Source organism: Tupaia chinensis, unplaced genomic scaffold, assembly GCF_000334495.1.
Source record: "Tupaia chinensis unplaced genomic scaffold, TupChi_1.0 Scaffold000377_2, whole genome shotgun sequence".
NCBI lineage: Eukaryota > Metazoa > Chordata > Mammalia > Scandentia > Tupaiidae > Tupaia > Tupaia belangeri.
In genome coordinates, this window is record NW_006159876.1 from 3,409,047 (window position 1) to 3,425,630 (window position 16,584).

Consider the following 16,584-nt stretch of genomic DNA (forward strand, 5'->3'; position numbering starts at 1 on the left):
GCCGCCGCCTGCGACCCCGTCGCGGGCCACTGCTGCTGCCTGGCCGGGTGGACAGGTAACCCTGCCTTGCCGCTCCCCGGGGCCTAGAGAGCCGGGTGCCCGGGGCCCGTTTCCCAGGTGCTCCCCCTCCTTCAATGCCCTCTTGCTGCGCCTTAAGTGTGCACAGCTCGCCTGTCTGGCCTCCAGCCCTCTGTTCCCTTCAAGTAAAGGAGTATTTATGGGACACCTGCTAGAGGTGGGCTCTCTGCTGGGGGCCAGGGACACAGCAGTGAAATAGGAACGGTGGGGCCAGCAGGCGGCAGGGTGATTAAGGTGCTGGATTCCCACATGACCGACCTCATGGTTCGAACCCTGGACTCGGCGGCCTGAAAATCATGCCAGGAGCTTATGCATGTGTGCCTCAAGTCCCGATAGGAGGAGTAGAGATTGTGGTGGCTGTTCCTCCGGGAAGGTGCTCTTACACACACGTCTCCCCGGAGGGTGCTTTGTGCACGTCTTTCTCTAGCAAGCCCACATGCCCTATGGCCAAAACCTAAGAAGTAATAATAATCAAAGCTGGACACACGGTAGATGATCAATCAATCTGTAGAGAATGTGGTGGAGACAGGGTGGGGACTTTCTCCTTAGCCCTTTCTCAGGACCCTGGTCCCTCTGTCCTGTTACCCACCTCCTAATTACAAGGTGAGTCCGCCCACTTCCCTCCATCCACTGCCGTCCCCCACGTCCGCTGAGCAGGGCACCGCTCGTCCTCCTGGTTGGTTTCAGGCCTCCCCTCTTGCTCAGCCACGTCCCCTTGCACATGGAGGCCAGAGTGGACGTTTCAAAACCCAGATCCTGGCCCAGTCATGGCCGAGGCCTCTTGGGAGGCTTGGGTTCAATTCCTGGCCCACCCTAAAAAGTGGGGTGTGGTGGTACACACCTGTAATCCCCACAACTGAGGCTGAGGCAGGAGCTTTCTAGCCAGATCTGGTTTGTTTTTTGTTTGTTTGTCTTTGGAGAAGCTTTGTTTGTTTGTTTGTTATAGGGCACGTGTGCTCACCAGAAGAGAGACAGAGAGAGGGAAAGTAAGAAATCCCCCTCTGGGGGGGGGGCTGGCATGCCACAATCCCTTCTCCTCCATTCTCCTCTCGGGATCTTGGGCACGCACACACACACGCCCGGCTTGAGTTTAAGCCACCGGATCCGGGACTCGAACCGTAGTTGGCTACATGGGAGTCCAGCAACATAGCCATTATACCAACTGCTGGTCCCCAGATCTATTTTTGTAAAGGAAGAAGGGAAGAAAGAACAAGAAAAGTCCACTCATATCAATCCCTGCTCAGAAGGTCTGTGACTTCCTGTGCCTTAGATATTAAATGCGAAAGCCATTCCGTGCCCATGGGCTCCCACGACCTGGCCCTGCCCTGCCCCTCACCTCTGTCCTGCCCTGCCTCGCTGCTCCCAACACTCGGGCTTACAGGGCCACAGCTTTCTTCTTCGGGAGCCAACACCTCCCAACGCCAGGCCTTTGCACACACCATCTCCCTGCCTGGATCTCTTTCCTCTTTTCCTCAGCTGGTAGCGCCTCCCACCCACCAGATCTTGACCTAAAGGCTACATGCCCTGGAAAGGTTCTCAGCCCTGCCTGCCTGGCCAAGACTAAGGAGCCCCCTTCGTGCATCCTCCGATGCCCCACACCTGCAGGACTCAGCAGGGCTGCCCCGGGGCGCTGACTTGAGAAACGGCTGCTACTTACCTGCCTCCCTAACCTGCCCCTCAGCTCCATGGCAGCCTCTGCCTGTCCCCTACTGCCCAGCCTGCCACACCTCGAGATCTGGAGCACAGCGGCTAGGGACGTAGCTGAAGACAGCCCCCTGGGCTTGTGACCTCGGCCAAGTCTTCTAACCTCTCAGGATCTGCATTCTTCATCTATTAAATACAGTTAACTACACACTTCATAACTAGAACTTTTAGAGAGGGATGTTTGCTATAGGACAGGTGTAATCGCCGGAGGGACAGAGAGACAGAGAAATCATCCTCCTGGAGGGGTGGCCAATCCCTTCTCCTCCATTGGGATTTTGAGCACACGCACTGAATACATTGACTTCCATTGCTTTTTCAAAAGGGAATGCCATGCATGTCAGTCAATACAGAGATATCAATCTCCCCGCTTTATCATTCAATATCTTTTCCATGCTTTTCCCAATAATTATTATTATAATTTTTTTAAACAGTCAATCACTATTTCTCATTTTGCTTATTAAAAAGACTTCACCCATCATGAAATACTTCCCAGACCGGTTCAGTTGAGAATACTATACATGTCATCATCAACAGGTACTAAACCATATCTATTTCTCATTAACATCCTGCCTCTCTATTGTTCACTGCTGTCTTTATCCTCTTCTCTCTCCTTTTTTTTTTTTATACTTTGTTTTTTATTATAAATTTTTTTTTTCTCATCACAACACACATATGAATTTTCCATCCAAAATACACTGTGCATTGGCTCAATCAAGCACATCAACATATATGTTCTCAGCAAATGATTTCCCAATTTTTGTGTCCTGCATACCTTGCCTTTTGTTTTGCCATCCTAGGTTCCCCATCCCCACCCTCTGCCATGTCCCATCTTCCTCCTCCATTGTCCCTGACATTCATGATTGCCCTCAATGGCTTCCGCCCCCCCCCATTCAATTGTTCTACCAATGAACTCAATTAGTCTAAGTATATCCACTAGCTAGCACAGCTGACATATCCTTACACATGTATCCAAATCTGATCCTAGGCATAAACCCCAGGGAGTAGAATGAACATATTATAAAGTAGACCCCAGTTGTGTCCATACAACTCTCTTCAGTCATCAAATGTGCATTTTTTTTTCCTCCTGCTTATTACTTTTTTTATATTAAATTATATTGCCTAACACTCATTCCCTGAGTATCATCACAACACACCAAGTGTAGTTTCCCATCTAGGATAAACTACATAGTGTCTTAATCAAGCATGTCGTCACCAATACTGTTCCATTTCTACTTTCATACATATAAATATGTTTTTTATCCTATGTTTGACCCTCAGCCCTTTCCCCCTCTCCCAATTACTCTATCTCTGCTATAGACAGCTATCCTCCAGAGGGGTCATTGAAAATGCGATACCTGCGAGTAGAGGGAGAGGGGCCAGGAGTCCAAAGTTTTTAACAATAGGGAAAATAGATTCCATTCAAGGTTGGATCAAGTGTGGGTCTCGTGCAGTTCCGCAACTGTAGGTGAGTCTCCATGGAATACAGTTTCAGGAAAGCAGTTCTGGTAAGCAGAGTTGACCATCAGTTGATGTGGCACAGCGGCCATCTTGTGGTTAGCAGGAGTGGTGTTGTGGAGGTCTGCAGCGTGACTTATCCTCTGGTGTCTGGCTTCCCTAAGAATGGCCCGCCTCCTGCCGCCGCCGGCTTAGCAGGGCCCCAGGGGGACACAACACAGCCCGGAAGGGCCCGCGACGTCCCGCGGTCTGACGCAGCCTTGGCGCCCGCCCGCGCCGCCGCCGGCTTAGCAGGGCCCCAGGGGGGACACGCAGCCCTGCATGAGTTTTAAGCCACTGGATCGAGGACTTGAACTGCAGTTGACTAATGGGAGTCCGGCGACGTAACCATTACGCCATCTGCCGGTCCCCACATTGAAGTCTTAATGAGTTAACGCCTTTATAGTGTTCACAGTGCTTAGCACATGAGAAGCGCTTGGGAAATACACGCCGCGAACCCGGGAAGTCCTAGGGACAGTGTGTTGGGAGAATGAACCCGCTAGCAGCGTCAAGGCGCTGGGCAGCCAGGAGAAGGAAAGCAATCGAGCTGGTGGTGCAGGTTTCAGATAAATATTTCACCCCAGGTTGCTGCCCCGCCTCTGTTCTGCACACCAGAAGTGTCGAGCCACTGCGGATAGGGACGTGGCTTCCTCTGTGGCATCTCCAGCTTGGCTCCCCCTGCCCTGCGCCCCTCAAGTCAGAGCAAAGCTCCAGCCCGGTCACCCACACACAGACTCTCAGCTAGAGCCAAGTGGAAATCTTTAATTTTTCATTGCCTTAATTTCAAATCAGCCGGTAAGATTTTAATGACATCTGGTGCTTAAAAATTCTGTCTTTGATGGACAACCTTTCAGCAAGGCCTCTGCTGATCTAAAGCTAATTTCCCACACATGGGCCGGAATCTTTAAAGAAGCGATTGATGTCCTGAGCTTTGTCACACAGAAGGAGGGATAGGCGTGGGGAGAGGGTACAGACCCAGCAAGCCCTCCCCACCCGCCCCCACCCCAAGAAAAGCCTGTGCCCAACTCCCAGACCCTGGCACATCGCTGCCTCGGCTCAGCCCAGGGTTTGGGCTGTCCTAAGCTGCGTGCTTGTCTCCCCCCACCGAAAGCCACAGGCTTATTGATGACTGGCATCTGCCCATCTACCATGTCACCTTGCATGCAGTAGGTGCTTGTTAAATCTTTATTTAAAAAAAAAACTTAAGGGACCAGCAGTTAGCGTAATGGCTATGTGGCTGGACTCCCATGTAGTTGACCGCGGTTCAAGTCCCGGACCCTGTAGCTTAAACTCACGCTGGGCGTGTGTGCGTGCGTGCCCAAGAGCCCGAGAGGAAAATGGAGGAGAAGGGGGGTGATTTCTCGCTTTCTGTCTCTCTGTCTCTCTCTGTCTCTCTGGTGAGCGAATGTGCCCTGTAGCAAAAACCTCTCAAAAAAAAATTTAAGAGAAATTTTTGCTGTAAGGCATGTACACTCACTAGAGAGCCAGAGGGAGAGCCAGAGAGAGAGACAGAGAGATACAAAGTGAGAAATCCCCCGCCAGAAGGATGGCCACTCCACAATCCCTTCTCTTCCATTCTCTTGTCAGGATTTTGGGCATGCACACACACGCGCCCACCATGAGTTTTAAGCTGCTGGGTCCAGGACTTGACCCACAGTCGACTACCTGAGAGTTCAGTGACGTAACTATTCATCTGCTGGTCCCAGTTAAATCTTCATTGGGAGAATGGGCCTGGGGCTGGTAGGTGGCATGGTGGTTAAGGCACTGAATTCCCACATGGCTAACTGTAGTTCAAGTCTCAGACCTAGCAGCTTGGTTTCTCACTTTTTCCCTTTCTCTCTCTGGTCAAATTTTAAATAATAATAAATTAAATAAATAATTCTTGAGACCAGCAGTTGGCGTAATGTCTATGTCACTGGACTCCCATGTAGTTGACTGCGGTTTGAGTCCCAGACCTGGTGGCTTAAACTCACGCCGGGCGTGTGTGCGTACGTGCCCAAGAGCCCGAGAGGAGAACGGAGAAGAGATTGCGGTGGGGCATCCCCCCTGGGGGGCGATTTCTCGCTTTCTGTCTCTCTGTCTCTTTCTCTTTCTGGCGAGCGCACACACCCTATAGCAAAAACCTCTCATAAATAAATAAATAAATAAATCTTAAAAAAAAAAAAAAAAAGAACAGGCCTATAACCATATATGGCGTTTTACCTTGAAATGGAGATCTTTTTTTTCTTAGAGGTTTTTACCTAAGGGCATGTGCATTTGCCAGAGAGACACAGAGACGAGACAGTGAGAGGGAAAGTGAGAAATCACTCCCAGGAGGATGGCCACAATCCCTTCTTCCCCATTCTCTTCCCGGGATCTTGGGCACATATGTACATGTCCCTGGCATGATTTTCAAGCTACCTGGTCCAGGACTCAAACCGCAGTCAGCCATGTTGGAGTTCAGCAATGTAACCACTATGCCAGCTGCTGCCCCAGGTGGAGGAGATCTTAAAGATGATCTAATCTTCTCATGTTCCAGGAGAGGAAAGGGAGTTGCCCGAAGTCTCAGGGCACTGGTCCCAACAGGACAGGAGATACAGGATTGCGTTTCAGAGGGGACCTTTTATTCATTCAACTATCAACAGTGTTTATTGTGTATGGCAGCTGCCCTATAGATTTTTACTATAGGGCACAGGTGCTTGCCAGAGAGACAGAGAAATCACACCCCCCCCGGGGGAAGGGCCACGCCACAGTCCCTTCTCCACTATCCTCTCGGGATCAGGGGCATGCACGCACACATGCTACATGGACTACATGGGAGTCCAGTGACATAACCAGTACACCATCTACTGGTCCCAACCAAGTTTCTCTCTCTCTCTCTCTTTTTTTTTTAAAGAATTATTTATTTAATTTATTTTTTTTTCAAATGATTATTTCATTTTACTTATTTATTTTTTCTTGCTATAGGACACATGCTCACCAGAGAAAGATAAAGAGGGAAAGTGAGAAAGCAAGCTGCCAGGTCCAGGACTTAAAGGTGGTGGGCCATATTGAAGTCCGACACCTTAACCACCATGCCACCTGCTGGCCCCGCGATGACCAGGCCATAATTGGGAAACACCATGTGCCCACACTACCAGACCACGCAGTAAATGGCAAAATTCAACAACGGCAACCAGTCCTGAGCACCTGCTGTGTGCCCGGCACTGTGCTGGGCACCAGACAGACAAGGGTGACCAAGACAGCATCCCTGTTTGTGAGGGACACCTGGGGAAGCAGGGTCTGAGGTGTCAGTTAGGCATGGACCCTGTCTGCCCGTGCTGGTGGGAGAGAGGATTTATCTGTAGGAAACATCCAAGCAACAGGTTGGGACACAGCTGTATGCCACTGACCATCAGATAGAAGCTTTTGCATCCCTAGGCAGCTATCTAGGAAGGCTTCCTGGAGGAGGAAGGCCCTAAGTGGACCCTGAAGGATGCGGGTGCTAAGTGGCTGTGGCCTCGTGGCATGAACTAGGGTTCATAATGGATAAATCTTAATCTAGCTTCACCCACCAACATAGGTGTGTGGGGTGGGGGTGGAGAGAGGGGTCCTAAAAAATAAAGCATAAAGCAAGGGGATTTCCTAGGGTAAAAGGGGGCGGAGCCTCTAACAGGAATCAGTACCCCTGTTCAACCGTGGGAAGACCGGGACCCAGAGGAGGGCGGTGGTGACGCATTGTGCACCTTCCCGTGGCCAGGGCCCCTGCACAAGGCCAAGGCCGGCCCCTGCAATCGTGACAGTGTGTTCCTTTCAGAGCTCGGTTCTCCGGGCAGGGGGAGTCCGTGACAAGCAGCCGTAAATCCAGTGGTGCTTTTGCGTATGTTGAGTTTTGTGCATTGTGACAGTATCTGCGTATCATTTTAGAAAGAAGCATGGGCAGCTGGAGCCCAGATAGTTCTGTGGTTCAAGTCCCACACCTGGTGGCTTAAATGATATGCTAGGGGGGACCAGCGGGTAGTGTAGCAGTTAAGGCGCTGGACTTCTACATGGTCAACTGCGGTTTGAATCCCAGACCTGGAGGCTTAAAACATGCTGGGCACATGTGTGTGCATGCCCAAAATCCCAGTGGAGGAGAAGGGATTGTGGCATGGCCATGCCCCCTGGGGGGATGATCTCCTGCTTTCTCTCTCTCTGTCTCTCTGGTGAGCACGCACACCCTATAGCAAAAATCTGTCAAAAAGAAAAAGACACACTGGGCATGTGCGTATGTATGCCCCAAATCCTGAACGGAGGGGGAGATGGAGGAGAAAGGACTGTGGCATGACCATCTCCCATGGGGGGTGCGGCTCTCACTTTCCTTCTCTCCCTGTCTGTCTCGGGCAAGCACACACACCCTCTAGCAAATTTAAGCCGCACACAGGGAAGAGCAGCGTCGGTGTGCACCGCGTGCCCTGGTCAGTCAGTCCAGAGCCTGCGTGCAGGGCTCGGAGCTTCCGTCCAACAGCAGGGCTCTGCTTCGGTCCCACATGCCGCCCAAGGAACAGCGGCCACTGGCTCCTGGTATGGCTTCAACAACCACAGGGGAAAAGTCCTTGGTGCAAATCATGGCTTTTGGCGTGCACCGAAAAGGGGAGACCTGCAGACATACCTAACACTTCCAGCAGCGCCGTGGCTCCCCTCCCCGGGCTCCCTGCAGTCAGTCTACAAGGCCTCGCCTGGAATTACCTGTCGGGTACCAGAAACTCCACCAGGAGAGAGGAGAGACCCCCACACTCCCCAGGCAATGGGGACAATGTGGCAGATGTGGGTGCCTGACTCTCACTGGGAAAATCCCATTCCCTGGGGAGATGCCTCTGGCCTCAATTCCCAGAGCGGAGTCTGAAGCCTGCTGTAAACTCGAGCCAATCCAGGAGGGAGAGAAGCTTGTCACAGAGCCTCCCTCTCCAGCCCGCTGCCTCTAAATTGGTCCCACTGCTCTTCCGGCTGGGGCTGACTGCGCTCACTGGGCCTGAGCGTCTTCCCCAACCCCCCTTTTCCCTCCTTTCTCACAGTCCCTGTCCGTCTTACAAGGCAGACGTGGTTTTTAAACTAACTCTGCTCCTCTCTGAGCCTCTGGTACTCACCTTCCAGAGCCGAGCCTGTCTTCTGGGCCCGCGCTCCACTCACGGAAGCATGTCAACCGCAGGTTTCCGCCCGGGAGGAGGAACCCACCCCAGAGCTGGGCTTTAAACATTCCTCTTAGTCAGGCTCTAATCACCTTACCCCAGCTCAAAGACTATGGGGGTCTTGCTCCTGTTTCTTACTGAGAAATTTCATCATTCCCCCCGCAGGTTATGTTTTTCAAACTGAGGGTCATTAAGTCACATTTTAGTTACAGGCAGCAGCATCTTTTTTTCTTTCTTTCTTTTTTTGGGGGAGAGGTTTTTGCTATAGGATGCTTGTACTCACCAGGCAGACAGAGAGAGACAGAAAGTGAGAAATCACCCCCCAGGGGGGATGGTCACGCCGCAATCCCTTCTCCTCCATTCTCCTTTCAGGATCTTGGGCACGCACACACACGTGCCCAGTGTGAGTTTAAGCCACCGGGTCCGGGACTCGAACTGCGGTCGACTACATGGGAGTCTAGCAACATAGCCATTACACTAACTGCTGGTCCCGGTAGCATCATCTTTTTTTTTTTTGAAGAGGTTTTCGCTATAGGGCACATGTGCTCACCAGACATATGTGCTCACCAGACAGAGAGAGACAGAGACACAGAAAGCGAGAAATCACCCCCCAGGGGGGATGGTCACGCTGCAATCCCTTCTCCTCCATTCTCCTCTTGGGATCTTGGGCACGCACGCACACGCGCCCGGCGTGAGTTTAAGCCCCCGGGTCCGGGACGCGACCCGCAGTCAACTCTGTGAGAGTCCAGCGACGTAGCCATTATGCTAACTGCTGGCCCCAGTAGCATCATCTTTAATGAAGTGGGATGTATCATAGTGCAGAGGACACATCAGAGTCCGTCACCCACGGTGACAGTAAATGTAGTGTGGAAAGCGTGGTGTTCATCCTGTCCTACACGTATGTGCACGTGTGTAAAGGACATACTGCCTTAGGACTGTGGTCAAAGGGATCTGAAAGGCCCAGCCCCAGTGGCACAGGCGGGACACCACTGTCCTGTACTGGAACCATATGGGGCTGGGTTTGGGTGCAGGTTGACCTGAACACCTCAGGTGCACCCACCACAATCTGTGGGGTCTGGGGGGTGGTTCATAGTGTGTTGAGGCCCCGTCGGGGCTCTTTTTCCCCCCTAATTTGCCATAGAACACATATACTCACTGGAGGTGGGGACAGGGGTGAGAAAGCATCCCTCAGGGGCACGGCCACACTGCAGTCCCTCCTCCATTCTCTTCTGGGGATTTTGGGCACACACACATACATGTGCCCAATGTGTTTTTCAAGCCACCAGATCTAGGACTTGAACCGTGCAGTTGGCCCTGTGGGATCCAGCCACCTTAGCCACCATGCGTCGCTCGCTCTTTTTTTTTGAACTGAAAACCCCCCCCCCCCCTCTTAGAACCTGCCCTGTGGTTGGCTGGGTGGGGCCCAGGAAGGGCCAGGGGCTCTGGTCTAACGTGTGGGCGCGTCCCCCCGCACCAGCACCACGGGGACTCACTCTCCAAGTTGGTTTGTCCTGGGCCTCTCCTTACATGGCATCCCAGATATAAAAGCCCAAGGCGACGCTTCGCGATTGTGCCCCTTGCTATCCCCACGACCTCACCTCAGTCTCCACCCCGTTTTCTGCCTCACGGCCAGCACACGGGCACTATTTCCGTTTCTTCCAAGGCATGCTTCTCCTGCCTCCTGCTGTGGCACCTACGGTTCCCTTTGCCTGCTCAGTTCCCTCCTTGTCTCTTAGGATTCCATGTGGGGCATCACCTCTTCCTGGAAGTCCTCCCTAACCAGCCACGCCTTGCCGGGCCTCTTGCCGCACTCCCGGATGTTCTGTGCTTGGCTGCGTGTACTCACACCACCTCGCATCTCTCCCTTCTCATCTCTCTCCACCTCACCCTGCTCCCACTGACCTGAGCTGCCTCTGGCCCGCAGGTATCCATTGTGACAGCACGTGTCCACCCGGGCGCTGGGGCCCCAACTGCTCTGTCTCCTGCAGCTGCGAGAATGGTGGCTCCTGCTCCCCGGAGGACGGGAGCTGCGAGTGTGCCCCTGGCTTCCGAGGACCCTTATGCCAGAGAAGTAAGGCCACTACCCCAACCGACAGCTCACCCTCCCAGTCGGCCCGCCTCCCTCAGGCCCCCTCCTGCTGCCCTGGTTGTTGTCACCCCAGTTCAGGGCCCAGCCCAGCTCCTCTCTGCAGAGGGGTGGGGCCCTCCACGCTGCAGGGGAAGGCAGCTCTCCCCATATTTGGAGACCCTGCCCTTTACTGCCCTGTGGGCCAGGAGGGGTGGCCCGGCTGGCTGGGCCCTGGGTGGCTGACTGCTGTCTCCCTGCGCCCTCAGTCTGCCCGCCTGGGTTCTATGGCCACGGCTGCGCCCAGCCCTGCCCCCTGTGCGTGCACAGCACCGGGCCCTGCCACCACGTCAGCGGCAGCTGCGAGTGCCTCCCGGGATTCTCTGGAGCCCTCTGCAACCAAGGTACTGTCTCTAAGGGAAGGCCCAGGCCGGAGGTGAGGGGGTCCTGGGTGGGGAGTGGCAGGGAGGGGAGGGCGTGGGCTTCTCACGTACTCTGCCCAGGCAGCTGCTTTCTCGTCAGGGCCTGAGCCTGCCTTTAGGAGGACTGAGCACCACGTGGCATGAGACGGTCATTACACAGTGACGGGAGCAGGCTGGGGGAGGGGGGGCACGTGACTTGTCTCTGGTCTCATGGCTAGCAAGTGCAGAAATGGGACTCTGACGCCTGCGCTCAGACGAGAATGCAGTGAGCACAGGAGAGCCACCTCAGAAGTGGCACCAGGGACTGCCCCGCAGCCTAGTGGCTAAGGAGCCTGATCCTACATGGCCAAGTGCGATTCAGATCCCAGTGCTGGCGGCTTACAAAACAAGCCAGGAGCATGTACGTGCCCCAGATCCTGACTGGATGGAGAGACAGAGGAGACCCTGCACCAGGGGGGTGCTCTTTCTCACCCTGTCTCCCTGGCACACGCATAGAGCGCACATTCTGCCTGGCAGAATCATCCAGGAGAGGGGCAGAGGGACACAGATCCTGGCCACCACGTGTCCAGTCTGGCTGGGAAAGAGCTGGCAGGATAAGGCAGTGTGGGGCAGGTGCCAGCCCAAGGTTTGGAGGACGTGGGTTCTGGGGAACTCACTTCTATTCAACACAAAACTTTTCAAAAGATGTGGCAAGACCAGGAGTTGGCGTATGGCTATGTCACTGGACTCCCACGTAGTCGACTGCAGTTAGAGTCTAGGACCTGGTGGCTTAGACTCACACCAGGTGCGTGTGCATGCGTGCCCAGGATCCCAAGAGAAGAATGGAGGAGAAGGGGTTGCAGCGTGGCCATCCCCCTCAGGGGGTGATTTCTCACTTTCTGTCTCTCAGTGTCTCTGTCTTTCTGGTGAGCGCATGCGCCCTATAGCAAAAACGTCTCCAAAAAAAAAAGTGGCACCAAGTGTTTGGTGCTGAGTGCCGAGCAGTAACGGCTGAGATGTCTGGCATGTACAGAAGAGAGTCCTGAAATTGGGTGGAGATGCAGCCCCGGCCCTTCATGCCCCACACTTAGGCCAGCATCACTGGCCCTCCCCGTGCATGTTCCTGCACCTCCCTCAGAATCCTTCACGACACCAGCGCCAGGCGACCCACTACCACGCAGCAGTGGGAGGAAGGAGGGAGGAAGGCTCATCTGCACCGGCCTGAGGTTAACCTGGCTCTCAGCGGGGGAAGAGCCCTGGCTGGCCACCTGCGCGGATTTGCATGGCTGATTTCAGGGTACCAGCGTTGAGCACCATCCGCAGAACTCCTGAGTGTGTAACAGCTAGGGAGAAGACAGGCGATGGCTCCCCCATACACCTTGGCCTGTTGCCATTCCTGGCTTTCTTTTATTTTGGAGAGGTTTTTGCTATAGGGTGCATGTGCTTGCCAGAAAGACAGAGAGTCAAAGAGACAGAAAGTGAGAAATCACCCCCTGGGGGGATGGCCACACCGCAATCCCTTCGGCATTCTCCTCTCGAGATCTTGGGCACACACACGCGCCCGGTGTGAGTTTAAGCCACCAGGTCTGGGACTTGAACCGCAGTCAGATACATGGGAGTCAAGTGACATAGCCATTATGCCAACTGCTAGTCCCAGCTGTCCCTGGCTTTCTTATACTAAGGCTTTTGGCTTCTGCGAAAGGCTCCGTGACTGTGCAGGACTTTAGCTGGGCCTGAGCTTGATCAGTGGGGAAGGAGCAAGGCATTCTGGGTGGAAGAAACTGCTTGAGCAAAGTGCAGAGGCGGACGGGATATTGTCCAGCAGCGGGGAACGGCCAGAGGACACGGAGGGTAGGATGGGGGCCCGGGGCCTTCAGAGCAGGTTTAACGCAAGGTTACAGAATTTGCACTTTAATCCATGAGGAGTGAGGAGATCTTAAAGCTAAAAACCACCTCAAGGTCATCTTTGCAAGAATCTCATCTGGACTCTGCTTAAATACTTCCATTGACCGAGCACTCACTACCTCCCAGGGGACCCTGTTCTTTTGAAGAATAATCGCTGCTGAGCCAGGCTGTTTTCACAAGTGTGCGGGCCGTTAATATGTATGAGCGGAAAGTTTACTCCACGATGCTTTGAGGTCATGAGAAGTGTGGGCCCCCGGGAAACATATGTGACAGTTTCATTTGCTCACAACTCTCCTAGGACAGTTTAATCATAACCTGGCATGTCAGGGTTTACTTATTAAACAGAGGAGACCCAGCCGTCAATACAGACAGGCCGGGTCTAAATTAGGACCAGAGCTGCCCGAGAGTAACTCTCAGACCCTGCGTTGTCTGATTTATCGCCCGCCGGCCTAATGAGTGTTTCCCACATAGAGAGCTCATAGAGTTTGCTATTAACAGCAACTGCCCTGGTTAAGGCTCAAACCTTGTAAAAAATTGAACTGACACTTTCTAATGACCGGCTTTCCAGCGAGTTACAAATTACAGACACTGCTTATGCAGAATCATTAAACATAGATTAAATATAACCAGATGTTTTCTTTTCACCAGCCCCCCTCCCTCTCCACGGCCCACTCAGCCTCACTCTTGATTCGGCTAAGCAGCCGACCAATTAATGGATTAGACTGAGCGCGTTAGCGGCTCCGGGGTGAACTGCCAGCCTGTGTGTGAGAGACTTCAAAAGAGACTCGTGTTAGAGAAGCTCAGAGCTGGTTTTGGGGGGTGAGGATGGGGGCATGATCTCTGGCACCCGCCCTCCTCACAGAGGATGTGTCCCCAAATCAGGCGCCTCCCAGGACGTTGAAGCCGCGGCCTGAGCTGCAGCCAGGTGAGGTCTGTGTCATCGTCTTGGCAGTGGGCCTGCCTGGGCAGGAGTTTCTTCGGTTTTAAGTTTTGCTATAGGGAGCATGTACTCACCAGAGAGAGACAGAGACAGAGAGGGAAAGTGAGAAATCACACCCACCCACCCCTGTCTCAGGGGGATGGCCGCATCATAATCCCTTCTCGGTTCTCCTGGGATTTGGGGCATGCCTGCACACAGCCCTGACCTGATTTTCAAGCTGTTGGATTATGGCTCGATCTGCTCGGTTGGCCACGTGGGGTCCAGCTACCTTAAACTCCACACCATGTGCTGGTCCAGGAGCTAGGTCTTGTTTGATTTTTGTCAGAGAGAGCACTGGCCCTAAAGCATCAGCCAGCCTGCCCTACCTACTAACCACGGCCTGAGGCCAGTGGCGAGGGTCCTCAGCCTCATTTCTAAGATAAGAAAACAGAGCCCAAGAGGGACCCCGTGGTTGGCTCAGAGGTACCTGCCCTGTACGTGGTAGCACTTCTGAGCCATGTGGCTTTGGGCACGTTGGCTAGCCTCTGTGCTGCAGTGTCCTTGCTGGTAACAAAGTGATAATGATACATATCGAGCAGACTTCAGAAAGTTCATGGAAAAGCAGAATTAAAGTACGAGCTTATTTTGGAGCAAAAATGTTGAAAATCCACAAATAGCTTTTGTGTAGTATACATTTTCCAAGAACTTTTTGAGGCCCCCTGCTCTATAAAATAACGAGCACATTACAAGGGTAAGTGAATAATAGTTTGAAGCGCTTTGATCAGTGTTGGGTGCATGTAAGCGCTGTGTGTGTGTGTGTGTGTGTGTGTGTGTGTGTGTTGAATGCATACATAAAATTAGACCTTAGACCTCTCCTGTCTGGGAGAGGTGCAGCATGGACACGCATCCTGGCCACCAGGGCCCGGTCTGTCTGGGGAAGGGCTGGCTGTACAGGCAGTGTGGTATAAAGGGGGAGAGGCCAGCCCACGGCCTGGGAGACCTGGGCCCTGGGGGGTTCGCTCCTCTTCCAGCATCAGCCCTTTCCTATGATCCTCCACGTGGCTCTGCCAAATGAGGGCCTCAGGGATTCAGGGAGCTCCTTTCCATATCAAGGGTGCAAGAAAGCCTCCTTCAAGGGTGTAGGGCTGCCTGGGCCTGGGCTTTGAGGGGAGCATGTAGAACTGAGAGGAGCTTGAAGGGACGGGGTCGCTGGCTGCAGCACGACTCCTGGGTCTGCTCAAAGGCCTGCTGGGCCATTTTAGGACATTTCCTGTTTGCTGTCTACCAGGCACGGGGCTGGGCACTCCAACACAGCGGAGAACCACAGAGCCCATTCCCTGCCTTGCAAAGCCTAGTCTGGGTGGGGCCGGCGGGGAGGGAGCAGGCGTCTGAACCCAGCTTTTCGCAGCAGACCTTGGGCGTCAAGCCAGAGAAAGGCGTGGCCAGTTTATTTGCACACACCCAGCCACCGTGTCTGGAGATGCAGACATGGGTAGGACCCGAACCTGGCCTGAAACAGGCTCCCGAGCCCCGGACCCGGCCCAAAAACAGGCCCCCGAGCCACGGTAACAGAGGACTAGACAAGAACCTGCCTGGAAGCTCAATCAGGATCGTAGCCAGTAGGATAGAGACGGGTCAGTTAGGGTTACATTCCGCTACCAGTGACCAAAACACCAGGTAACCAGCCGCGTGTGTGTGCATGCCCAAGATCCCGAGAGGAGAGTGGAGGAGAAGGGATTGCGGTGTGGCCATCCCCCCGGGGGGTGATTTCTCACTCTCTGTCTCTCTGTCTGGCGAATGCACTCGCCCTATAGCGAAAACCTCTCAAAACAAAACAAAACAAAACAAACAAACAAACAAAAAAACCCAACCAGCTAACTGCCTTGAGCATGACTTTCTGTCACATGTTAAAAACTGAGAGGACGGGGGAGCTTACACGATGCCGGGGCCTGGGTCTCCCCGATCTTGCCATTCTGCTGTCTGAGCAATGGCGTCCACCTCTGGTGAGAGAAGGCTGCTTGAGCTCCAGCCATCTTTTTCTGTTTATGGTCAGAGGACGTGCGAGTTCACCTGAAGAGGGAGAGGGAGAGTAAGCATTCCCCAGTACGGTGTAGTCACATGACAATTTCTTCAGTACGGTGTAGTCACATGACAATTTCTTCTCTTCCATTTCTCCATCGTTTTGGTATTTGAGGCACACAGGCACATATGCCCAGTTTTTTTGGGGGGGGTTGGTAGAGATTTTTGGTATAAGTTGTGTGCACTCACCAGAGAGACAGAGACAGAGAGATAGAAAGCAAGAAATCACGCCCACAGGGATGGCCATGCCGCAATCCCTTTTTCTCTCGGGATTTTGGGCATGTACACACATGTGTGCCCAGCATGAGTTTCAAGCTACCAAGTCCGGGACTTGAACCATGGTTGGCCACGTGGGAGTCCAGCGCCTCAATCACTATGCTACCTCCTGGTGCCATCCCCAGAATGTTTTTCAAGCAACCAGGGCTGGGATTTGAGCTGTGGTTGACCATTTGGGAACTGGCTTCCTTAACTACCAGGCTCTGAGGCTGGCTCTGAGGAGAGTGGGACAGGTATAGGCACCCACTCCCACTCAGCGCTGGCCAGAACGCTGTCTGATGGCCATACCTTGCCTGTGGGAGTCTAAGGGATGAAGTCTTTATTCTAGGTGGCCATAAGCCCAGCTAGAACTCAAGAATCTATTTTAAAAAAAAAAAAAAAAGCCATTTTTGCCTAAGGGTACATGCTCTCCCAGAGAGAGAAAGACAGAGAGATAAAGGGAAAGTGAGAATATCCAATAGCAATCCCTTCTCCATTCTTTTTTTTTTTTTTTTTTTTTTTGGGGGTTTTTTTTTTGGGGGGTGGGGGTTAACAGGA

General features: G+C 53.2%; 1 protein-coding gene across 1 annotated transcript in view; it reads left to right on the forward strand.

The window, feature by feature from the left end:
• Window positions 1-16,584, forward strand: part of MEGF11 (multiple EGF like domains 11) — a 273,906-nt gene that overhangs the window by 234,346 nt on the left and 22,976 nt on the right. Inside the window, exons 15-17 of the mRNA XM_027773823.1 lie at window positions 1-55; window positions 10,327-10,473; window positions 10,737-10,871. The exon at window positions 1-55 is cut by the window's left edge and continues 12 nt beyond it. Coding sequence (XP_027629624.1) covers window positions 1-55; window positions 10,327-10,473; window positions 10,737-10,871 — 337 coding nt within the window. The remainder of the gene's footprint in view (window positions 56-10,326; window positions 10,474-10,736; window positions 10,872-16,584) is intronic.